At 36.5% G+C, this 25,735-nt stretch overlaps 2 protein-coding genes across 2 annotated transcripts; one reads left to right on the top strand and one right to left on the bottom strand.

The window, feature by feature from the left end:
- Window positions 1-25,735, bottom strand: RHAG (Rh associated glycoprotein). Its single transcript, XM_037844163.1, has 10 exons — window positions 25,540-25,735; window positions 15,108-15,291; window positions 14,320-14,470; window positions 12,843-12,990; window positions 12,415-12,581; window positions 5,902-6,039; window positions 5,189-5,310; window positions 1,779-1,852; window positions 1,449-1,522; window positions 1-709 (listed from the first exon to the last, which is right to left on the bottom strand). Exons 1-10 carry the CDS (start codon window positions 25,694-25,696, stop codon window positions 638-640), a joined length of 1,287 nt encoding a protein of 428 aa, XP_037700091.1. The 5' UTR covers window positions 25,697-25,735; the 3' UTR covers window positions 1-637.
- Window positions 7,214-7,673, top strand: LOC119540121 (vacuolar ATPase assembly integral membrane protein VMA21). The gene has a single exon (XM_037844165.1). The coding sequence runs from the start codon at window positions 7,266-7,268 to the stop codon at window positions 7,569-7,571; it is 306 nt and encodes a 101-aa protein (XP_037700093.1). The 5' UTR covers window positions 7,214-7,265; the 3' UTR covers window positions 7,572-7,673.

The following is a 25,735-nucleotide window of genomic DNA, read 5'->3' as shown; positions in this document are numbered from 1 at the left end:
ATTTAATTCATTAAAATTTGTAAAAACTAAATTTTTATCTGAAAGTGTTTGAATTCTTCTTGTAAATAGTAAACATGCAAAAGGAATTAAGCATAAGAATATTCAAGTGAAGACATAACATTACGAACTAGGTCATTTTAAAATCAATAAAGTTCTACCGAAAACAATCATATTACTGTTGTATATATAGAAACATTCTCTTTTTCGTTTTTCTTACATAGATTTCTTACATATATTGTTGTTTCATTGGTTTCAGTTTTATAAGCTATAGGATTGAAGGCGTAGTATCTACATTAATAAATTGACATGATCAGAAAATATTAATGTAAACCAATCTCTATTGGTAAAAACACAAAAATATATAAAGAATGATCACCCTGTACCTACCTTCTGGCAAGAATGCTCTGGGAGCCCTAGATACAATGAATTAGACCATCTATTTTATGAGTTGCACCCCTTCAACTAAACAGTCACTGACTATCAAGAGATATCACCAGAAGTAAAGATACTTTTACACTGGTCATTTGGGGCCTGAGGTCTGTCCATCTTGGTTCATCTTCTCTCTGCATGCAGCATTTTTGTTTATTTACACTTATTCTAAATGATGGGCAAGGAAACTGGTACACTGGCATGGTATTTAGACCTCAGGTTCCAATTGGTTGTGGTTGCCATGTCCATGGAAGTGATTGTTGTGATCTCTCTGAGGGACCTTTAAAGAAAACAAGATTGGGACACTTTATGGTTTCTCCCACTGGGCCTGTGAGAGGTTACTATTGAAACAAAGGTATTTTCTAGAATTATTATCCAAGCTTAGAAAGAGCTGAGAATAAAAACTGTTTGAAGTAGGGAAAAATTAAAGAACTAAAATATTTATCCCACACACATTCCCTCTTTCTCAAACCTGTTCTCATTGAAAACCCTGCTGAACCACCCAAACATCTGTCACTCTTACATTTTGTAGAAAATAATTTCAGAGAAAATGTCATTGGGATGAAGAAGCAGAAACTGGAGGACCAGAAAAGGCTGATGATTTGCTGCTCATAGAACATCTGTGATAATACCAACCTCTTGATGAGAACTCAGTGAGATGTTTCAACCTACTGTACTCCATCTGCTTTTGTCTGCTTTTACGTATAGTTTAAAATCTCACACCATTGCCCAAGATTCCTATTATTTTTATGAAGAGATTTTTAATTGCTCTCAGAGGAGTGGAAGGGCATTTGCCACTTAAATTCCATCTTTTTTTTAAAACCTAGTTTCTGTTTTGGAAAATACTATCACTTCTGATGTTATCTGGCTAGACACATTGTAAATACGTAATGTATATGTAAATAGGGAGCCTATCCAATTTCATCACATGGATCCCACACAGACATCTAAGCTTGAGGTGAGCCCAATTTCTCTAGTGTATCATCATTTACATCCTTGTTTAGAACACTGTATAGTACCTCCCAATAAACAGAATCATCAAAGCAGTTCTCGTCAGGTGGCTGTCCCCAGATGGGTAACTTCAGAATTAAACCTGTGAAGGTGGGGGAAAAATGAGACATATTATGATGCTGAAAAGAAAAATCTACTTGTATAGTAATTAAAATACTGCTTCAGTAAACCTAAAACTGCCCTAAAAAGAAAGCTTATTTTTAAAAAATTACTGCTATAAAATCAACCCCTTGAGCTTACATGCTTAAATCTTAGAATTTATCAAGTGACACATTTATTAATCATCTATTATGCTGAGAGCATGGGGTGCAGGGAAATGTTTACTTTTTGATGCTGACCTGTAATCAGCCCTCCGACAACTGCTGTTCCAATGGAAGAACCTAGTGCAGCTGCCTGCATGGCGATGGAATACCTAGGAAGCCAAAGGAAAAAGAATCATGTTGCTTTTTTTGGACCAGCGAACAAAGTTCACCTCCTGTGAACATGGCGGTCTGCCATCTTCAGGACAAAGTGCAGCATTACACACCAACAAGCATATAAACATCGAAATTTTCCTTTTCTTTCACATTTTAATTTTCACTGATTTCTTGAGCAGTGTTAAAAATTCATAAAAGCATTTAATCAAGAAGCATCTTTTTATGTATCCTTGGGAATAAGAAGAACTTCATTAAAAGGGTGTAGTACTGTAAAAAATGTGGTACCAGGTGTGATCTCCATTTTGATTCATTCAAGAAATATTTATTGAGTACTAGCTCTGTGACAGCTTCTCTTCTAGGCACTGAGGACAGAGTGATGTACAAAACAAATATGGGCTTCCATCTCTCCTTGCATCATCCAGAAGAAACAATTACAATGAAATTCAAAATCTACCAATAATGTCAGAAAAGTTAATCTCGTTTTCTGCCTAGACCAAGGCTTTCTAAGCAATGCTCATTTCAGCATATATTGTAGAGATGGCTTACTGAAGATATTAAAGTAAATCTTTATATGTTAACTGGAATTAACTATGCTAAAATAAAATGAGTAAAAATATCTCACCATTTTGGGGATAAAAGAACACAATAAAAGACTCTTGAAATGTATCAAGGTGTTATAGGAGTGACAAATGAACCAGGAACGTGGGAGACTCCACTGATTACAGCACAGTGCCAGACTCACAGAAAACAATCAATGAATAGTTGTTGAAAAGTGATGAGTGAGTCCAGAAAAGCAAACAATTGGAAAATGAGTTTGCTGGTGTTCAGCCTCATAATCTAAGGGAGAAAATGTATTAGAGTCATACTTCTTTCATCCCTTATTTGAAGGGTTTAAATTTTTTCTACTGTATAAAACCTTGCACAAGTAACAACTGAGCATTGTAGAAATATTAGAAAACAGAAATGAAGATATAATAGGAAAAAATCTTAATAGCCCTTGAATTCTACCACTATAAAAAAGTAAAATATAAATATGCATTTGAATAAATGCAGACTATAATACAGCTTTTCCCATAAAATATGATCCTAAGTGTCCTTTAATATCAGTAAATATAGAAATGTATAATAATTTCAGTTGCTGCAGAGTATTATACCATACAAACATACTGTAATTATAGTCCTATAGGCTGGATATTTATATTGTTTCTAGTGTTTCATATTTTAAAAATGCTGTGAGAACATATCTCTTATAAACATGCTTGTGGACTTGTCCAATTATTTCTCTAAAATAATTCTATCTAGAAAAGATATTATTAAGTGAAAGTTTTATACGTTTTAAGGGCTTTTCCAAACAGAAAATTATACCAATTTATATCCCCATTTCTCTATTTTATTCACCACTCAATATTATTATTCATTTAATACTTATCAATTTGATAAGTGAAAAACTGGTAACATTGCCTCAATTTGTATTTCTTTGATTACTAATGAGGTTGAATATGTAATATATATTTATTCATTTGATTTTCTTCTTTTGTAAACTGCCTTTTCGTGTCCTAGTCCAGAAACTGACAAGACAATTTACAAGGTGTTAATAGATTTCTTTGATAAAAAGTATAGCAAGGCCAAATAGGTTTGGAAAACACTGGGTTAAACAAAATTGTTAACAGCATTATTAGAGTTAGGCTATCATGATTTGCAAAAATTAGAGTTAGGCTACCATGATTTTCAAAAATCTTCCTTAAGAATCTTAACTTCTTCCTTTTCTGGGCTCACCAAGAAACCAGATTTGTATTTTAATTTTCTGCATAGACCCATATGAATAAATAGTCCTGGCTATTTTTTCAGGTGTCAGAGATGTGTGAGTTTCACCCACGTGAATGAGCCTTACAAGGCTCCTTGAGTGTATTGAGAAGGTGCTGCTAGAACTGCACATCCAAAGACTGGACCCTCAACCATGGAATCTATCCAGAGTCTGGACACCCAGTGAAGCCCAGCCTGTGATAGCCAGACATGTTTTAGTGCATCTATGAAGCAATACTTTGAGTGTTTGCAGAGTGTGTGCACATAATAACATTTAGGAGTTGACCTCATTGACACATGATTCCATCATGCTTAAAGTATTAAAATACTTTTGTGTTGGATCTCTGTTCAACCTGTTAGGTCCTGGAGAAAACCAAAAGAAAATGTGGACATTTCTCAGTGGGGTAGTCCTTTGAATTTGCAGAATGGTTAAAAAAGAAAACACATAGTAGAAATGGGTCAACTATACACATGGAAGAGTGACAAACTTCCTATTCAGTGTAAAATATGATAAAGCAGGCTTTTCTACTATTTTTACTACTTGTCTCAACTGGGTTAAATTTTAATCTGCTAAAATCTTCTCAGAGAAACTTTTTCCTTTCAAATCATATAACTTGAGCCAGTGGTCACCCTGAGACATTTTTAAACACACACTCATCTTTTTTTCATGCCTTCATTTGCTTTAAAAATTAAGCATTCTGATACTTCAGTACTTGCTCCCTGAGTGATCTGGACTCTATCATCCACCTAACTCTTTTGCATGGATGAATTCTTATCAGATTGTTCATGCCTGGTTGCCTAAAAGGGACAAGAGATGGCTTATTGCAACACTTCCATTCTTCTGGATTTTACTGGATTGTTATTCCTCTTGCCATTTAAACAAACACTTTATCCTCTCTTTGGGAAGAATCTAGGTCTGTTAGAACTAGAATGGATCTTAGAAAAGAAACAGTCCGAACCTTTCATTTTACAGAAAAAGAATCTGGGAACCAGATGGGTTGAGTGACTTGTCTGTAACTAGTGACTTGTCTGTAACTAGTGAGTAGCACAGTTGGGGCTTTATGCTAGGCTTCTGGACTTCATAGACCCGACTGTTTTCCACACTGTGCTACCTCAATCTACTTTGTTTGGATGCAAATAACTGTTTAGCTCATTCACTTATGCCTCCTCCTCCATTTTGGTGGGATCAAGGAAAAGACCAAGCAAGCTTCAATCTGACTGTGATTATCAAACTGCCTATCAAGTAGGAGACAGTAGTCTATGGTAAAGAAATTTAAATTAACATTGTTGATGTTAAAAGAACAGTAACAACGTCAGTTAATACGCTGCTTCCCACACAACTCCGTTCTCTCAGTTGCATCTTGTTGGCTCCAGTAAGGACAACACTTCTGAACAGTGGCCTGGGCTGCAAAAAATAAAGCTGTCCCATCACTGGCAAAAAATAAAGCTGTCCCATCACTGGGTGTCTCAAAAAGTGAGAGAAAGCATCATTCCAACCCTGGGTCAGGAAAACCCATTCTTTCACTCACGTGTTAGATGCTCCCATGGCTATTGCCACAATGCTTGCAAGGCCTCCTATGATGCCTGGTAAACCGTGTAGGTTATGGACTCCACATGTGTCTTGAATCCTCAGTTTAGTAGCAAAAAGTGGCTAAAATTTTGAAAAGAGAAAGGTTTATTACTTTAATAGATACACTGAGGTCCACAACTGAGAGTAAAATTACTGTGGAGGAATAATTTTATCTGTGGAGGAATAATTTTATCTGCAGCCAATTCTCTCATCAGATTTTGAAACTCAAGTCAAAGATTCTGAACACACTGGTGGAAAAACTGCCCATTGCAGTCTTTAACAGATGGGTTTGAAGGTGAGTGATTTCAGGTTTCACTCCTTCTCACCTACTGACCATCTCTTAAATTCTGTTAAAAAGGGAACCCACCACTTATCCAAAACAAACAATGACGTTAAAACTTTAGTGAAATTGCCCGAGGTTAACAAGGACGTAATATTCAATTTCTGGTGTTATGAATAACTGATACCAGATTCTTTCCTGCACCCAGAAAAGAGTAGAAAATGTTGGATCACTGAAATAGGAGCCGTATTTCTGAAAGGAAGATAAATGACCACCAAACAAGAAGAGGTGTTTATAAAAGAAAACTTCACAGCTTTGTTCTGCTAGTGGGAGATGAGAAAATTCTTTGTGAAGAGATTCAAAGTTGGACTCAGAGCATCCGTCATACTTACAGTCAGGATCTTGAACCCAACCACACAGACAATTCCCGCGATGCTACCAATGATCATAGAACCAAACGGGTGAATTGCCATGTCTGCACAAGTGCCCACAGCAACTCCTCCAGCAAGGGTGGCATTCTGAATGTGCACCTGTGTGAAGGACAGAACATGAATGAGGTGAGCTGAATTGAAGCAGAGCGCTGAAGGACAGGTGGGGGGTGAGGGCGGAGGCTGGAGAGTTGGTGAGGGGGATCTATAGATCGGGGACCCCATGGCACTTTCTTCACTTCAAAGGGTTACCGGTTTTGTTTTTTTTTTAATTTTTTATTTTTTTTTTTCTCTACAGAAGGCCTCTCTTACATACAAATAAGTTAACATTTGGATATTGTGGTGGATTGAATTATGTACTCCAATTTAGACATGTTCTTAATCTTAGCCCCCATTCCTGTGGGCGTATACCCATTGTGAATAGGATCTCTTGAAGATTTAATTTAGTTAAGGTATGGCCAACTGAATGTGAGTGAGAGTGGGCCTTTATCCCGATTGCTGAAGTCCTTTATAAGCAGAAGAAATTTAGACATAGGGAAAGCCATGTGGCGGGGGCTAGAAACCGGAAGTCGCTGGAAGCCGGAAGTCAACGGAAAGCCGAAGAGGAAGACGAGGGCGTTGCCTTCTAATGGGAGGCAGTGGATACAAGCTTGCAACTCGAAGCATCGCTGGCAGCTGGGCGCAGAATGTTACAGACTTTGAGCAGAAAGCATCGCTTTGCTGACACCTCAATTTTAGACTTCTTCTAGCCTCAAAACTGAGTGAATAAATTCCCATCATTTAAGCTAGCCGGTTGGGTGGTATTTGCCGTGGCATCCTGACACACCAAGGCAGATATCTTTTTTCCCAGGGTTCCTTGGTAGTGGATACATAATCAGGCTGATATGACAAGGAGCAGGAGGGATGCGAGGAAATCAAAGGGAGAAGTTGCAGTAGTAGGGTAGGAGCCTACAGAGCGAATATCCTAGAAGTGTTTTGCCTATTTATACTCTTCTTGGACCCCATTTGTGCTTATTGTGAACCAAAAGAGGCCTATGGCTGCTGTGTGCTTTGTTGAGTATGATATTCCAATATTCAAAGAGGGAATGTAGAAGCTTTGAAGTGCTACATATTGTATAAGAAAGAGAGCAGCTTATTCAGGTGCCACTGTACTGAGAACATTTGAGGATGGAGGAACACAGAACTGATTTCGGTTTACCAGAATTTCTCCCAAAAATATATTCTGTCTGTTCTGCCTAAAGAAGAAGTTATCAGCACTTTTAAAAGAGAACCACTGCCCGCCGCCGCTGCCGCCGCCGCCGAGCGCCTGCTGCGGGCGCGGCGACGCCATGGAGCGTTTTGATAAGGCGGCGTTGAACGCACTGCAGCCGCCCGAGTTCAGAACTGAAAGTTCATTAGCATCTACCCTGAAGACGCTCCTGTTCTTCACTGCTTTAATGATCACTGTTCCTATTGGGTTATATTTCACGACTAAATCTTACGTATTTGAAGGCGCCTTGGGGATGTCTAATAGGGACAGCTATTTTTATGCTGCTATTGTTGCAGTGGTTGCCGTCCACGTGGTGCTGGCCCTCTTTGTGTACGTGGCCTGGAATGAAGGCTCACGGCAGTGGCGGGAAGGCAAACAGGATTAAAGTGAATATTACCTTTTGATAACATTAAATTGCTTTTTGAAATGGTAAATGCTTCTGGGGGCACTGATAATTTGAATAAAAAATTGAAAGAACATGTTAAAATCAGTCTTATGGAGTCATGTTTGGTGCAAATGTTGAGCCTTCTAATGCAATGGTTTGTATAATCAATTTTAACTATAACAATCTCCTTTGCAAACAAGAACATGGAAAAGTTAAATTAGTTACCAACAAGTCTGTGAAATTAGTTACACAAAATTCTGGGAAGAATTTGATTATTTTTACAACAAAAACTGTTTTATAGCATTTTGTCTTAGAGTTGGTTTTGAGTGACACTCCTCTAGAGATATTGAAATCTACACAGTGAAGGAAGTCTAAGCTTCGTTTTGTGCTGGAACACTTTGCTTAACTATCATGATCACCAGATTTTTGGTTTTTATTTCCCATGGAAAGTTGCTTAAATTGTAGACACTGGGATTAATCTGAACGCCACCAACGAGTTTCACATGAAATGTGATTCCCTAATCAGTAGGAGTCTTTCATTACATTATTTAATGGGAAAGCTAAACTAAATTATCTACATTCATTTAAGAGGACTCGGTTTCCTTAAGGATACAGAGAGCAAAGCCAGGTGCTCACCACTCGGGCAGTCAGCCTGCTCCCCAAAGGCCCTATGCAGGCAAGCTTTGTGCTTTTCAGAGCAACTTGTTAATGATATGCTTTGCTCTGTCATTCATCAGTGACATTAGGCTGTAATTACAAGGTCTGCGTAAACTCTATTTAAAAATCTTAATTTTTCCTGTTTTTTTTTGTTGTAATATATGTGATAGGAATTTGCATTTAAATGTGAATTCATTTTTGCATAGTTAGGGAGTGTAAACAATCCTCAAAATAGATTATTTTCATCATTTGGGATTTCTGATGTAGTAGTCTTATTAATCAGAACTAAATTTTATCCCAGATAAGGTCCTTTCCAGGTGAAATAAAAAGCAAAAACCTGTGATTTTATTTTAGAATCCTTAGTATTTTTTCCAGCCATTTGTTCATATTGTGTGCAATCTAAAAACAACCCCCCAAAATGTTTGTTTTCTTTCCTATTACAAAACCATAATATATGTTCACTGTAAAAAAAATGGAAAAATACATATTAAAATATGAAGAAAGTTAAAGTTTCCCATAATTTTGCAGCCTAGAGGTAGAGAACCTCTATTTCATTTTATGTCCCATGCGCAGTTTTGAAGGCCGTTTAATTAACACTAACACTTTGGTTTAAGTTCAAATTCTGCCAACATTACCTATAGTTACTTGCAATTTTCAGAAATGCTAGTTCATTGTACACTAGCACTTCGGTTTAAGTTCAAATTCTGCCAGCTTTACCTGACAGCTATTTGCAATTTTCAGACAAGTGATTACTTTGACATTTTCTTAAGAAGCACTCTCTACCTTAATCTTGTAACTAGACATCTCATTATTCAAACTTCCTGTTATTAATAATCTTAGTACAGTGGCCCTTGCCTAAGTGTTTTCCATTACCCATTTATTTGTTCATCCTTATCATTTTTAAGATTGCAGAACTGGACTAACAGAAGGGAAAAATGATTAGGCATAAAAGCCAAGTAGGCATTTGTGTTTGTTTAATTGTTGAGAAAAATAAAAGATGAGTATGATTATTGTAGGAACATTTTTTATTCTTGCTTATTGTTAAATATTATCTACAGTTTAAATGTCTCCTTAAAGCAGTTATTCTAAAAGTAAAGTGTTTTTTAAAAAAAGGCTGCAATTTTAATATAATGATGTTTGAATCTGGGTATTGTGTGGTAGATTTCTAAACGGTCCTCTGTTTAGATGCCTTGTCGTACTTAAAATTGTTGTCCATCTAATTTTTTTTTTTGTATAACACCAAGGTTTTTCTTATACATTTGGCATGTTATATTCTATTTGTAAAATACTGATGTCCAGTGTTGTAATATTTTGTTTGGTTTCAGACATTTGCTGAGTAGAAAATGCTGTAGGTATTTTTCTGCAAGTATTTAAACCAGGGATACATGCAAAAGCAGTTGTTATTTCCTCTTGGTAAAAAGTACCAAGTGTTTTAAAGTTAGAATCATATACTAGGGTAGATATTTAGAGTTATTACAAAATAGGCTTATTTTCAAACCAGTTAGTTTGCTGCTAGTCTTAATTATATTAAATAACGTGGTATTTGACAAATAGATTTATTTTTCAAGGTGTTTCACTGGTTTCCTCTTGCATGATGTACATATTTCATGATGTATAGAAAGGAAAGCTACAGTTTGAGCCCTTATCAGTGTTTTAAGTAAGGAATATATTCACTTTTATTTTCCAGCCGATTGTAAGGGATAACCTTAGTTAGGAAATGTAACCTGAAGTTTCAGTACATGCTACTGATTTAACACCATTTACTGTAACACACCACTTTCCTCACTTCCCATTTTGCCTGTCCAAAATGTAATCCTTCTTCCCCATTGTGCTGAAAAACAAAATGTCTACTGTGGAATGCATCTGATGTCATTAGCTCTTCAAATGGATGTCATTTTGTATGTAATAGTAGAATCCGGTTTTGAATGGTTTCTGATGAAATCTCAACCTCCCATTAATACCCGTTGTCAGGCCTCATGGGACTCTAACAGAAATACATAGTAATAATTGAAATAGAATGTTTTCATCATAAAAATCTCATCAGCCTTGCCGAAAGAAACAACTGATTGACTTCTTTCCCATTTATTTTCCAATTTCATATAAATTTTACATATACAGCTAGGTTACCCAAGGGGACCAGTAAAAACAGCTAAACAAACAAGGCATACCCAAGGAAAGATTAAAGCTGAAGGTACATGAAACAAAGGATTTAAATTATATTTTAAATTTATCTGCTGTGTATTTCCTGCCTACAGACAAGTTCATGTCTGTTGTTTTATTTATGCTCAAGTGCAGTTGTACACTGTTACCAGGCCTGTTTTGTAAATGTTTTAGCTATAGCAGAGAGTTATTTGCTGGTCTTAGGTCAGCAGCAGACGTCTCTGCTGTCGAGTCCTCTGTGTATTCCACAAAGTAGTACGACTGTATTCAGACTTGACTCTTCAATTCAAGATAAATTTACAAGAGCTGGGCTGAAGCAGCACATTAATAACTTGTCAAGATTTCTTTTTCCTTTTTGCAGGGGCAAAGGATCACCTTAAGAAATAAATTATTTTCAGAGACTTTGGGAATCTAATGCTAAATATTACATGTAATCTATGACTAGCTTATCTTTTATATAGTCATTAAAATGGTCCAGAATTCCTCTACTTAACATCACTTCTGGCCAACCTTTCCTTGCTGTTTTGATGCTGCATGTACTTAATATCTGCGTTCCTTTTGAGATGTTCTATAAGTCATATTTGTCAGTTATACGGACTAGTCTTCCTTTTTCCCGAGTTCAGTGAAATCTCACTGAACAGTAATAATAGCAATAGCTAACAACATCTGCACAGCACCTTACAATTTGCAAAGAACGTTCACACATTCTCCTTTGAGTTTTGCCTAGTGAACCTGTTACGAGATGTTCTCTTGACATCGATGCTAAAAGTGTTAGAAACTAAATCACTAGAGTTGTTGACTATGCTGTAGTACTGAATAGCGCCCTGACTAGGAGAAGGATTTAGATGCGCCACGTTTGAAGCCATGTGTAATTATCAAAATGGGGGGCTTGAGTTCTTTAGCCACTTGAATCAGATTTACCTTTGTAAACAATGCTTTTCTAAACATTATCTGAATGGATTTTGTATTTGTTATGCTCTAGCCTGTAATTTGTATAAAATTGCCATCTGTTGTCATTAAAAAAGCGTTCATAATGCTACTTCAAAAAAAAAAAAAAAAAAAAAAAAAAAAGAGAACCACTGAGATGTGCATGTGTGATTTTTGTTTTCATTGTTTTCAGTTGTCTCTCCTGACAATTTTTAGCCATGCTTAAAAAATAAATTACGGTATCCTTTTCCTCCCCCACGTTAGAAAAGGGATGTGGTTGGTCTGAGGACTATTCCTTCTTCACTTTCATTTCTCTAGCTCATGGGCAAGAAACTTAGAATACTAACTTGAAAGGAATTTTTTTTTTCATCTTTTTATTTTGAACTATTTTAGACTTACATAAAAGATGCAAGAATTCTACAGATAGTTTCCATATATCCCACACCCAGATACCCCCAAGGTTAACGTCTTACTTAACCATAGAACCAAGACAAAGAAAGTAGCATTGGTATGATACTATTAACTAAAGGCCTTGCTCAAATTTTATCAATTTTTCCACTATTATCCTTTTTCTTTTCCAGGATCCTGTCTAGACTCCCACCTTGCATTTAGTTGTTATTTCTTTGGGAGGAATATATGTAGTACAAAGAATAGAATCAATTTGTACCACCCCTCTCTCTTTTTCTACTCTTGGAAAGTACTGTTTCTTAAAGAAGATTTTTTAAGAATTTGGGGACAGTTTGTTCTATCATTAATGGACTATGCCTCACATCTTTGATTTTTACCTGGCTATATTCCCTCTTAGACAGTAATTACTTGAGAATGCTTTTTTTTTTTTCCCCATCGAAAGGAGTTTTTATTGTCTGGCTGTGTGCAGGTGGGCTGAAGCCTAAGGAAATGGAGAATGCTTTTTAATTTGCTGGAGTACTAATTTGATGAACAAATGAATGAATGAATCATTTTTCTTATTTTCAAGATATTCTCCAAGTGTTGTGGTTTGTCCTCGTATCTCAGCAATAATGCAGATTATGCCTGACTCAGCCAAGCAACTGTCAGTGCTGTTAGGTGAAATTTCCACAGGATTTAATGTGGCACTTACCATGTTGAGCTTGCCTCGGTGCTCCACAAGGCTGGAGAATGCAAAGGCTGTGAGCACACAGGCAGCAAGAGAGAAATATGTATTCATGATGGCCCTGTGCTGTTTGTCTCCAGCTTCAGCAATGGCAGAATTAAAGCTGGGCCAAAATATCCATAGGAAAAGAGTCCCTGCAGTAAACCACAGAAAGGGTTATTATTTCTGAATATGGAAGACAGGCCAGGAAAGGCAATGTGCCTTTGGCACTGAGTCTTCTTTGCTTTTAAACTTAATGATCTAAGATTTAGGGGAAAAAGAGGAGCATCAAGCTAGCATAAATAAAAGTAGTATTCCAAGGATGTTCCTGGAACATATTTACACCTGTGTTGAAGTTAACCTTCCCTTGTGCATGTCCAAATAGATAAGAATCAGGCAAGTTTATCTGTACTCACCAATCATTGCAAACAAGTCTGAGTGGTACACAGATTCTTCATTTTCATGCCCCCTTCTCAGGCTAGATCGATATAAGACGCCTGCTACAGCCAAGCCAAAATAGGCCCCAAAGGCATGGATTGTCATTGATGCCCCAATATCAGAAGCCTGAAGGGGACAAAACAACATTCATGTAAACAGAGATGAAACTGAGTCTCACTACTAGAAGAAAGTCAATGAAAGAGCTGCTTCATTGGTTTTAAACTTTAAAAAAAGGAGAGGAGGAAAATATGTAGGAGAAAGGGGAATAAAACAGGGAAGTAAAATATAGAAACCGTATAAGCTTTGGAGCCATGCGGAATTGGCTTTCAGTCCTATGTCTGGTACTTCCTTGTTGTATGAATTTGGACAAGTTACTAAATTCTGAACCTTAGGTTCTGAAGAATGGGGAAATATGGTCCATCTAATGTGATGAGACTTAGATGTGCCTACGTTTATAGAGTGTAAAGTCCTTATTGGGAAATCAATACATGTTAGGTTATTTCTCCTGGTTGGGGAGATTCTCAGTGAAAATATTATATACTGCACTTGATACTAAATAAAAATCATTTGCATTCACTTGACATTGCATGTTCAAAGCTCACTTAATTGCAACTAAAGACTTGAAGATTTAAAAAGCCAGATTTTTTCCCATTTTCCCCCCACTTTCTATATAATGACACAAAACCCAGCTGAGGTACAGGATTCATTTGACGAAAAGTATTTTACGTCATTCTTTAGGTTGCAATGTAGATATTTGGCCCAGTTTTCTTTATTTTGTGCCTGACCAGGACTGTTTTATTTCTGACTAACCCACTAGACTGTAAGCTCTATAAATTTAGGTACAATGACTATTTTGTTCATCAATAATTCACCAACACATGACATGTAGAAAATTGTTAAAAATATATATTTTTAAAATTAAATGTTTAATAGAGGAGTAAGCAAAATACTGGAGAATGCCTAGAAGTATTCTATATATGGAAGAATCAATGAGATTTTCACAGGGGAGAAGAAATTTGTTCTGGCCCTTGACAGAAACATATAAAAGGCTATTCACCTAGTAGTTGAAATATAAAAAGGAATTTATTACTCCAGTGTTATAAAAAGAATTGCAAGGTAGAAAAATCTCAGTTTCAATCCAGACTCAGGAAAGTCATCTAATGTCTGTGCTAATCAGCTTCTTTGTGTATAAATGGTAACAGTAATAATACCTATCCTGGAGTGTTGGTGGGAAGATGAAATAATAGAATGTTTGTAAAACGCCGGTTTACAATAGGCAGTTTGGCACTCCATAAATGATGACCATTATTATTACTTTCTATGGAATCACTCCCACCAAACTTTAAGCCCTGGCATCAAGCAGGGATTTGTCTCTGCATAGAGTGGGCACTCAGTCTGCATTGTGGACTGAACTGATGCCCAAAGATTCGTAAACATAAATCCACTAAGCCTTACCTTAAATATCTCACCAACAAGATATTCATTGCCAGTGAAGACAGCAATTTCTATAATCGTCATAATTAGCATTTGGATTGGACTCGTTTTTCCCAAGACAGCTCCAAAAGAAATCAAAACTGTGACTGTGCTGAAGTCTGCATTTATCATGCTGATGGAAAAAGAAAGAATAAAATGAAGAATAATGCACACCTGAAATAAAACTATGAGCTATAATGAATGATAACATCATCTTAGCCACAGAGCAAGACCCCTCTCCGCATCAGTTCCAGTAGGCTTTGCCCAGGACTACTCTTTTCCCCTCCCATTTCTTTGTCCCTCTTCTCTTCCCTTCACCATATACTCCTTAGTCACTCTAAACGTTTTCTTTATTTTAATTTAACTGTCCTTTATCTCTTTTTTAGGATCTTTCCTATTTTTTAAATCTGATAAATGAATTTTTTCCTAGAGTGATAGTCTGTTATACAACAAGAATATTTATGTTTCAAAAACAATCTCAGAAAAATAACTAAAAGGGGATTTTTTTTTTCTGTAGCTGAGAAGGAAGAAATAATTATTTTATGAAAGAGGATTTCTTGCATCCTTAGACTCAAACCAGAGATGTCAAGGGCATGAATATATGGTGCAGCTCAGTGGAGCAAGGCATTGATTTAGATCCTTGGCTATTGACAACCTTCTGTTGCCAAACGGAGGCAGTTTGCCAGCCAGTTCCGAGCCCAAAAAACAAGGGACTAAGCAGAGAAACAATTGCTCTGAAAATACAATGATTGGAAATAAGGGATGCTCACCTTTTAATTCCAATATGAATTTTCTGTCCATGGCTGTGCAGGACCCCCTGTGCAATCGTTCCCCACTGGAGGCCAAGGGCAGCAATGAGTAGGTTGATGCCTACACTGCCAAAGCCATATTTCTTCAGGAAGGTCATGAGAAAGCCAAACCCAAAGAATACCATGACGTGCACATTTTGGAACACTGGAAAAGAGCAGAGGAAAAAAAAAAGCTGTATTAGGAGAACACTAAGAAGGTGTTGCATCATAGTGTATCCCATTTATTAAATGCTACCCAGTATAAAATGCTGCAAAAGGAAAATATTAATTTGGGGGCAAAAGACTGGGTTCTAATACCGGTGTGGCAACTTATCAACCATGACGCCTTGAGCAAGGAATTCTGTATTCGAGTCTTCTCCTGGTGTGCCTTTCATTACTTTCCATCCGAGGTAACCTTTGCAAAGCACAGTTAACGTGTTACCTTTTCTTGCAGTCTTTCCCAAAACTATCAGGGAAAGGTAAATGTTTCTTGTCTTTCATACAGTTTTTTATATATACCTCTGCTTTAGCATTAGTCACACCGTATTAGAATGTATTTAAAGTGCATCTCACTGCAATAGTTAATTAATTGACAAAATGCATATTTCCTGCATTAGATTGTGAGTTTCCTGATAAAAACATCAGGTTATATTTATTTTTTTGCTCCCCTGAATTTGGTATGCTGGCCTGTATGTAGGAGAAGAGGCAATAAAAGTTTGATGGATGAATGAGCAAATTAATGAGTCATGGGCTCCCTCTAAAATGGCGAGAACATCCCAGTCTTGGAAACTTCATGAATCATTGTTTCAGTCAAATGAGATAATGTCTTTGTTAGCACTTTGTAAACCATGAAACACCAAACAAATGTGAGGAAGGGTTTTTGTCCTCTTGAAGGAACAATACTTGAGTTGGTATCAGAAGACTTGGGCTTTGGTTCCCCAATTCTAGCACATAATTATGTGATCTTGGACAAATCACTTATTGTCTATGAGCTTCAGTGTTCTCATCTGCAGGATTTGAAAAGGCCTTATTTCACAGGGTTACTCCAAGTGGGATAACCCATGTGGAAGGATTTGTATGCATAAAGCACTGTACAAATAAAATGGATGATCAAATGCGAGATTATGAAAACATGTATTATTCCCTCAAGAAATTTACAGTTTACTTGGTGAGACATATACTTGGTTGAACCATATGAAACTGCCATTTTTAACAGGTTGAAAATGGTCAACTATAGGCAATTTCATAGGTCCAGTCTAATAGATATACAGAGCAAATTGAGATCAAACTGGGAACAAATACAATACAAGAAAGAGAAAAGAAAACATTTAGTGTTGAATTAGCATAATCCATTGTGGCCAGAGGTTTAAGTGGAAATAGGAAGGAGGGAGGGCACACCTAGAAAATACCACCAGAGGAAAGAGACAGAAAGGCCAGTTAATTTGTCCAAAAGGTGGATTCAAGATTTGAATTCCAGGCTGACTCCACTGATGTCTCCATTCATTGTATTAGCATATATTTAAAGTGCATCTCACTGTAATAGTTAATTAACTCACAAAATGTCCATTTCCTGCATTAGATTGTCAGCTGTAGGGGTGCAGAGACAAACAAGGTAGAGTTTTGGCCTCCCAGACATTCAGAGATGTGTTACTATCTATTGGCTCCTCTCTGCTCTGTTCTACCATCAGCCTCGGGAAACAGTGTATTTGATGGTGGGAAGCTATGGCACCCCACCCAGGCCTGTCCACAGTAGTGGACACGGTGATGCACTGCCAGTCTCCCCATCAGGATTAAAAGACTTCTTCCTCTCATTTACCTAGGCTGTTAAGAGTGCTGCCAGATGACAGTCCTCAGCTCTCAGTCCTCTCTGGGAGTTGTCCTTGTTTTGCTCAAGGTCACACCCCTTCCCACGGACAGCCTACATCCAATGACTGATTCACACAATTTCCCCCTTGCCTCATGAAAGGACCACACTGAATCCTGGCTTCAGAGCTTCCTGTGCGGTCAGACTTTTACTTACTAGCTATGATTTTACTAAACCTCTCTGGGACTCAGTTTTACTTCTCTTTAAAGGAAGTTTTGGATTAGATGAAGTCCAAATTCTCTCCTACGTGTACCATTTGTTTTATTTTTGCACTTTTTTATTTTTAGATTAGGACACTAAGACTCAGAGAAGTTAGGTGTTTTGTTTATAATCACAAAGCTAGAATAAAAATAAGAACTCAGTTTTACGGACTTCACTTTTTTTTTCATTTCACCAAGTTATTTTCTTAAACATTCTTTTATATTAAAGTACTCTTGTTCCTCTTATGATCCACACATTTTGAAGTGTGCAGTAATCAATTGTTTTAAAAAGTTGTTTTATCTAACTTTGTAACAACTTTTATAATAATTCTTCAGATTGTTTCCCACTCCCTGTTTGAAAGGAAACCAGGCATTTTATATGACAGGAAGAATGTATTAACTATCCTCTAATGTTTTTTTTTCCCCCTCTGCTCTAATTCTTGTTATTGCTTTTCACCACAAGGGGGCTTAAGAACCTCATCTGTTAGTTAAGTTGCTAAGGAGAGCTTAGAAAGTTGTTAAAGCATTTGACATCATAATTCTGTATAAAAAGTATGGATAAAGGTTTACAAACAATTAGGATTATGTGTTATCTTTCATTCTGCTCTTAGAATCTGTGAGTGTGGGATGGGGGCCGAGAGATGACCATGAGTTTAATTTTGTGGTGCAAGGCTCTGTTATTAAAGGACCAAGGTAATCCTTTCTTTAAGAAAAAAAAGAGGGGGATTCCTTTTGTAGTTTGAGTTTTTGGGAAGTCTTCCAACAGATTTAAGGATTACCAAGCCCTAAAGTTTAAGTTGGAGATTCTCAACTGGGGGCGATTTTCACCCATAGAGAACAGTTGGCAATGTCTTGGAGACATGTTTTGTTGTCACCACTGGAGGGCAGGAGGAAGGTGTTGCTGTTATTTAGTGGATAGAGGCCAGGGATGTTGCCAAATAACCCAAACTGCACAGGACAGCTCCCCAGAGAATTATCTGGTTCAAAGTGTTAATGTACCACCGTTCAGAAATCCTGGTCTAAATCAAATGATGCCTTTAAGGATTCAGCATGCTATAGAACTTTCCTTTTCTTTAAAAATTCTAGAGGAAAGGAGAAAATGCTGCTTGGATACACCTAATAATTTCTGCCCACTAGCATAGCAAATTTCACATTCTGTTTTGAGTCAAGATAGAAGGGGGAGAGCCCCACTTTCCCAGTTTTTCCTTGACTCTTACTGCTGGAAACAGTTTTTATTTCAAGTGTTTCTTGAAAATTGCTAAACAGAAAACAAATGGGGATATAAAAGTGGAGAAATCTCAAGGTATTAAAATCTTACAGTATTCTTACAGTTCCAGTCTCCCTGGCTGAGATGAGTTTGTGCCCTAGACATTTTAGGGAAGCCTCACACTGATTGGGTCACTGCTTTAGCTCTATGACAGCTAGTAATTCATATTTCATTTGAGTTATTTACTAGCTGTGTGCCCTCGGGTAACAACATCTGTAAGGTTGGAATAATCCTACCTCATAAGGTTCCATGAGGTCAGGGACTTTGTTTTATTGCTCTCCTAACATGTCCAGTACCTGGGACAGTGTGTGTGCTAAATAAATACTTACTGAATTAACGTGTAAAACTCTGGTGCATGTATAAGACTCAGTGAGACTTCATGTTTTAGTGTTGATATGTATTAAGAGGATGATCATATTCAGGTTCAATCTTAAAGTATGCCATAATTTTTAACCATTTTCAAATAGTCACCCTGTTTCTTTTACTATTAGTTGATGATATACTGAAAACCCCATTTCATCGGCATCTTAAAGAAATGAATCATCTAATATATGATGCCTCACTTTAATCCCACATTGCCTTATCTGTGGCCTTCAGCAATTGCTTTTAACTCTGCAATTTGTTCAGAATACAGGGAATTAATAGCACTCATCTTATTGTTTTCACCGAGGAAACTTATTATCCTACAAATAGTATATTTTTGACCTTTTAAAGCTGACTGATACCAGTGGGGGGCCAAAACGTATTTTTGCAAATCTGTTGAAGATTATGGGTACATGGAGACAGGTGTAGAATAAATTCTTACCTGATAAGCAACACAGCCATTACTATGTAAGGTTAAAGTACAGATTTTTTGTGCTAGGGTTGGAATCCCACTGGACTCTGTCACTTACTAAACATTTGACCATAGGCAAATTGTGTAATTTCTCTAAATCCCAACTTCATAATAGGTGTTTCTTCTTAACATCTATACTAAGGGTTGTTTTGAGGAATAACTGATGAATGCAGAGTTAATATAGTCCCTGGGACACATCAAACATTCATTAACAGTAACTTTTGTTATTATTTAAAGTTTGTGCTAAATTTTTGCTTCTTAAAAAGGATTTGAATTTGAGGTTGGGATCTAGAGCCTGTATTATCATTGTCATCATCATCGATATCATCATCATCAACATCACCAGTCCCTTTCATTAGCGTAGCATGGTTTGTTTGATTTTATTATTATTTTTCTATTTTACTTCCACGTTTATCATCCAATAGGATAACTTGTAATCCCTGAGAACTCAGCATGTTTAAAATCCATCTGATCATTCCAACTCATGCTCTACCACTAAAGTAAAGTGAAACAAACCCTCCTTTTTTTCTATTTCTTATATATGTGTGCTGCGTATACCTCTTTGCATGACCAGTTTCTAGACACCCTTCAAGAACTAGATTCTCTGCACAATATTACTGGACAAGGTGTAATATTGTCATACTGTTTCATTGTGTTTTTGTGTTTGTCTGCTTCATTTATTCAAATAGGTTCTTGAACAAACAATGTCAGCCAGGCACTCTTTCAGGAAAAAGTGAATGCAAGTCTGAAGACAGAAATCATAAGGTAGTTTGAATGCAGCAGAGAGTCTGGCACCCATATCTGTTCATAAAATGCTTCAGTCCCACATGATTAAATGCATCCCTGGTGAGGGCCACTGCAAGTTCATCCAATTGGGATTATGGAGCTCCTATTCAGAAAAATTATATTTCTAGATCAAGTAGTGAAAAAAATGCTCAGTCCATTCTCCAATTAGAGATTGGTTGGCTTCCTTGTTTTGTTTGCTAATGGTTTCAGAGCTGACAAGGTAAATTTACCACACATATTTGCCCCAGCAAGTTCCAGTCTTTTGAAACATTGGGGTTGTATTCTGAACTCATCTTTTCTCAAAGGATGATATTCTGGGAGTGGTATCTTCTCTCCCCCAACTCAAATATTTTATTTTGATGTATTTCAAATCATAGAAAAATAGTATAATCAATACCTATATGCACATAGATTATCAGTTATTAATATTGTCCATATTTGCATGTGCTCTTTCTCTGTAGCGTGAATCTCCTAAGCAAAGGGACATTTTCCTGTAAACCACAAAACCATTATCACATCCAAGAAACATAACATTGATACATTATTATCTAATATAGAATTTGCATTCAAATTTCTTCAACTGTCCCCAACTATCTTCTTATAGAATTTTTTGATACCATGTCAGGATCATTAGGCATTCCCTTTGTTTGTTGTGTGTCTTTAGATGCCTTTAATTTGGGGTGGTTCCCCCACATGGTTTTGTTTTTGTTGTTGTTTTGTCTTTTATGTAGAATGCCCCACAATCTAGATTGCTTGATTGTTTCACCCTGATTAGAATAAGACTAAACATTTTTGCAAGAATATTATACAGGTGATATTATGTACTTCCCATTACATCACATCAAGAGGCACATAATTTGTCTGTCCCAATACTGGAGATACTAAGTTTGATCACTTAGGGAAGACTGTGCTGCCAGATTTCTCTGGAATGAATGTACCTTTTTCTCTTTGTAAGAAACAAGTACTCTCTGGAGTGAAGTTTGAGACATGAGAATTTCCTTTTCTCCAAAAGCTTTTACCCAGTGATTTTAGTGTTCATTGATGATCCTTGCTGAAACCAATTGTTACATTGGTAATAGCACAGTTTTTAAGTTCTATATATGTTACTCTTTTGGGGTCTTTTATATTTATTAGTTGGTATTCTTCTGTAAATGAGAGTTTTTTCTTTATTTCTCCCTATGCTTCTTTTATGGAATATTTCTATGGCTCTGAATCCTTTTTTAAGAAAATATTTCGGTGTGTTAGCTCACATACTACAGTATGTTAATTCAAGCATTGTAACAATCCCAGGTAATATTTAGAATGGCAGCAAGCAATTTCCTAGGAGTTGTTCACATTGTGCAAATTAGTTACTCCTTTCCTATAATATATATCTAGGTTTGCTGAGTCTTTTGATGATAAAAGGACTAGTGATATCTGAATAACTATGGAGACAAATTTTTAAATGTATATTTCAAAAATAAATCATTGTACCCAAACCCTATGCTAGTGTGGAAATTCATAAAATAATTTTTAGCACTTTATAGATTTGTTTCCAGTTTACCTACAGGTTCTGATTTTTGAAGTGTGACCCTCAGACCTCTAGAGATCCTAGAGACCCTTTCAGGAAGTCTGAGAAGTTAAAACTATTTTCGTGATAATCCTGAGGTACTATTTGCTTTTTGCACTATGTGATATTTCCATAGATGATGCAAAAGTAATTGTATGTAAAACTGCTGGTGCCTTAGCATGAATCAAATCAGTGGCACCCAACTGTACTAGTATTCATGGCAGTTTCCACCACAACATACTTGCAGGAGTGAAAAGGCAATCTCAATTAAGAATTCCTTGATGAAGCAGTAAAAATTATTAATTTTATTAATTATTGCCACTCTCATAAATGTCTTTTTACTGTTCTGCATGAATCAGTATGCTGAAATACAAATACACATAAAGCACTGTCACTGTTTCTGAAGTGTTATGGTTATCTCAAGAGAAAAAACACTTGTGTGATTGTTTGAATTGTAAGATATATGAGCACCTTTTTCATGTAACTCTGTTTTACTTGCAAGAATGACTGACAGATAAACTATGGTTTTTCAGACTTGAGTACTTGGCAGACATTTTCTAAAATATGAATGCAGTACGTCCACTGTTTCAATGCAAACAATGGCTATTATTTGTTACTATTGATAAAATTTGAGTTTTTAAGCAAAAATTAGAATTTGGGGAAATTTGCATTTGCCACCATGAGCTTAATAACTTTCCAATACCTCAACAAGATTTTCTGGTGAGATGGGATTTTTGATAGGGTATGATGAAATATACTAACATATAGAAGATTTACACAACTCACTGAACTAATATTTTTCAAATACTACAAAATCACACATGGGCAAAGATCTATTCAAAGTGCAAGACTCAACAGTGGACTTTAATATACAGAGTAAAAACGTTTGTTGATATGGCTTTAATGTTCTTTAGATATTTGTAGAATCTCTAATATCAGGTAAAGTATTTTCAAAGGGCTTTCTCCTTAAGTTCTAGTGTTCTTTAGACAGTTTACATGTTAGCACGATTAGCTGGCAGTCATGGTTGAGCTTTCAGCCCTTGTCAGATTATTTGCTTCAGTAGAGTGACTGATACTTTGCTAGGTTCCTTGGAAGGCAAAAGTCATAGGGTAGACCTAGTTTCTCAAATGAGTATCTCTGGAGTCATTCATGGTATGAAACATAATATTCAGGTGTGCCACAGAGTTCCCTGGCTGTGCCCAGGGTTGTGTAGCATCATTCTTTTTCTTCACTGTTCCAGAAAGCATATCAGAATGCAAATCAGTGAGAGGGATGATATTATAGGAATAAACATTTATCTGTTTTAATTTACTTAAAAAATAAATTAATGGCCTACTTATTTGTGAAAAACTTATGTTATGCCACCCTGCAATTGAGAACTGTTACAATAAACTGAGAGCTCCTTTGACAGGAACCAAGGCTTCTCTATGCTTGAGTCCCTGCCTTGGCACAGTGCATAGGAATAGAGAAGAATCAAGAGGTGTTTGTTGATTTGACTTGAATATTGTTTCCTCTTAGTGGAATATTAATAATCTGCTCTCCATTGACTTCTGTTGTTAAGTTTTGTGTAAGTCAATTCTTTGAAATGTAAAAAAGCAGAATATTTATATATAACAAATATTACGTATATTTAATGTATAGCTATAATAGTTTGTCAGGTTATTCTACAAAATATTTTCAACCAGGGATAATGCAGTTGAACTGGAAGACCACTACTAGCCTGAGTTTTAGTTTTTGAGAGCTGCCTTACAGGAGAGAGAACTTTTAATTCTATATAGACTGGATTATGAACATTTTGAATGGAGGAAGGTTGACTTCCATGTAAAATTTCACTTTATTTTTCTCTTAATACCCTTCTTCTGGGCACCCAGTGGCCTGCTACAGCTGAATTATCCCTAGCCCCCAACCCTATCCCAGCTTCACTGCCCTTATGGGTGGGGAAAGAGGTCATGGTGCTGTTTCTGTATGTGTGCAGGTTGACTGTAAGGAAGAAACTTTTGTTGATTTCATATACAATATAGTTAATCATCACTACTATTGGCAGCCATGATTTAACATGTCTTTAAAAAGTAGAAAAGGATCCAGCCCTGGATATCATTTTTGGTTGCTCTCTTTTTTTCATGTTCCACATAACTGATATATCACAACATCATGTTAGCTATACTTTCAGATCATTGCCAGCATTTGATCATTTCTCCCTGCTTCCTACATCACTGCCTTGGTCACGTTTCTATCATTTCTCTCCTTGATTACTGAATTGACCTTGCTAATATGTCTTCCTGATTAACCCCTTTGTTCCCTACAATCTGTTCTCCACTTAACAGCTAGAGGGCTCCATTTAAAACATACTACATCATATTCCTTCCTTCAAGTCCTCCAATGGCTTCTCAACTTACTCAGAATAAAAACAATATGGACATAATGACCTACAAGTCCTGGCAGCACCCAGCCCCTCATGCCTTGACTACTTCTCTTATATTCTCCACATTTGCTCATGATATATGTTAAATACCCCAGGGCCTTTGCACTTGCTGTTTCTTCCAAATAAAATGCTCTTCCACCTGTATCTATGTAATTCACTTTCTTGCTTCTTTTAGTTCTGTTTAAAGGTTGCTTTTTATCAGAAAGAACTTTCCAGACTGTCAGTTAACTGCCTTTCTCAACCAGGTTTCTTATCTAAACCAAAGAAAAAGAAAAATTATTTAGGTGACTTTTCTGAATTCTCCCAAAGATGGCACAGGATTAGTACCATTCTAGGTGCCTAGGAGAAGTCAGCTCACTACATGCATAGATGCCTTGGGGTATGAGGATTTAGTATTCCCATATAACCCTGGTTGGGAAAGGCTGAAAGGTCATCCCCCCTTACCCAGATACATTTGTTTCCCTACTTGCTTTATTTATTGCTGTGGCATTTTTGTACCATCTAAATGTGTGTGTATCATCTATGTAGTGTAAAGAGAACTGGACTTGGGTCTGAGTCTCTGACCTATGGTCTTCTGCTCTTGTAATTGTGCACTTTGGCCACTTAGCACTTCTAGGTCATAATTTCTACATGAGGATAATGATTTTATAGACTGCCTCAAACAGCTCTGGGAATGAAAAAACATATATCAGATTATTCTTAAGAAGCTGTAAACCTAGCTATAAAATTATAATAATTAATATTGCTACTATTTTAATTTTTAAAATTTAAAAATTTTTTGAGCCTCACTAAAAAAAAAACAACAATAAACATAACATGTATGTACTACTCCCTCCCTCCCTGATTAATGAGGTAATGAATGTGCCAAGCTCATCATAAGCACTTTGTAAATTGCAGTCATTGTTATTATGTTAAATGTTTTATAGCCTGCCCTTCCAAACTTGAAAATGAAATCCTTCCTTCCCTCAGTCACCATTCCTAGAAAAGGATTTTTCTTTTAAAATATGCATAGGTTATCACACTTTTCTTCTCCATCTAATATATAATTTCCATCACAAACTGTGTTCCTCTCAGAATATTATAAAACCCTAAAGACTTCCTTTTCAAATACAACTCCATTGACTTCCTACATCATCCTAAACATCTCCTCTCTTTTAGGGGGTGATTTTTTTTATACCTTGCAGAACTAGTGATCCATTATAGGGAGAAATAAACTCATTTAACAGGAGGGAGGCCCCACAAAAATTGACAATTATTTTAATTTTCAGCATCTTGATCTGAAATTTTAACACACACAGACCTACCCAAACACAGACAGAAGACCATATGCCATAGCAGAAACATATACTACCCTTAGCACCTATAACTATCACATAATTCTACCAGGAACTCAACTATGGAGCTCAGATGGCTGCAGTATTTAATGATTATACTTTCTGAGAACCCGAGGAACCCAAAAACATAAAATAAGAAGTCTATTGTCTACTTACAAGGATACAACTCGAGGAATCTGTCCGTGTCTGATGGCTTGGTGGTATTGAGCTGCTGGACATTTTTCTGCTCTGTTTCATACTGAACAAATAATCCATATAAAACAATCATGGCAACCTCCAGGCCAATGGCTATGAGAGGGAATTTGAACCTCATGTTTGTGGCAAAGGCCAGAAGCACACTAAGGGCTTCATA

Source organism: Choloepus didactylus, chromosome 7 (assembly GCF_015220235.1).
Source record: "Choloepus didactylus isolate mChoDid1 chromosome 7, mChoDid1.pri, whole genome shotgun sequence".
NCBI lineage: Eukaryota > Metazoa > Chordata > Mammalia > Pilosa > Megalonychidae > Choloepus > Choloepus didactylus.
This window is presented reverse-complemented; position numbering and strand designations above follow the sequence as displayed.

Coding starts and splice junctions, on each gene's coding strand:
- LOC119540121 (XM_037844165.1), top strand. CDS start 7,266: ATGGAGCGTTTTGATAAGGCGGCGTTGAACGCACTGCAGCCGCCCGAG.
- RHAG (XM_037844163.1), bottom strand. CDS start 25,696: ATGAGGTTCAAATTCCCTCTCATAGCCATTGGCCTGGAGGTTGCCATG. Junction 15,292..25,539: donor ATTCCTCGAGTTGTATCCTT/GTAAGTAGACAA, acceptor GCTCTTTTCCAG/TGTTCCAAAATGTGCACGTC. Junction 12,991..14,319: donor TTGTTGGTGAGATATTTAAG/GTAAGGCTTAGT, acceptor TGTCCCCTTCAG/GCTTCTGATATTGGGGCATC.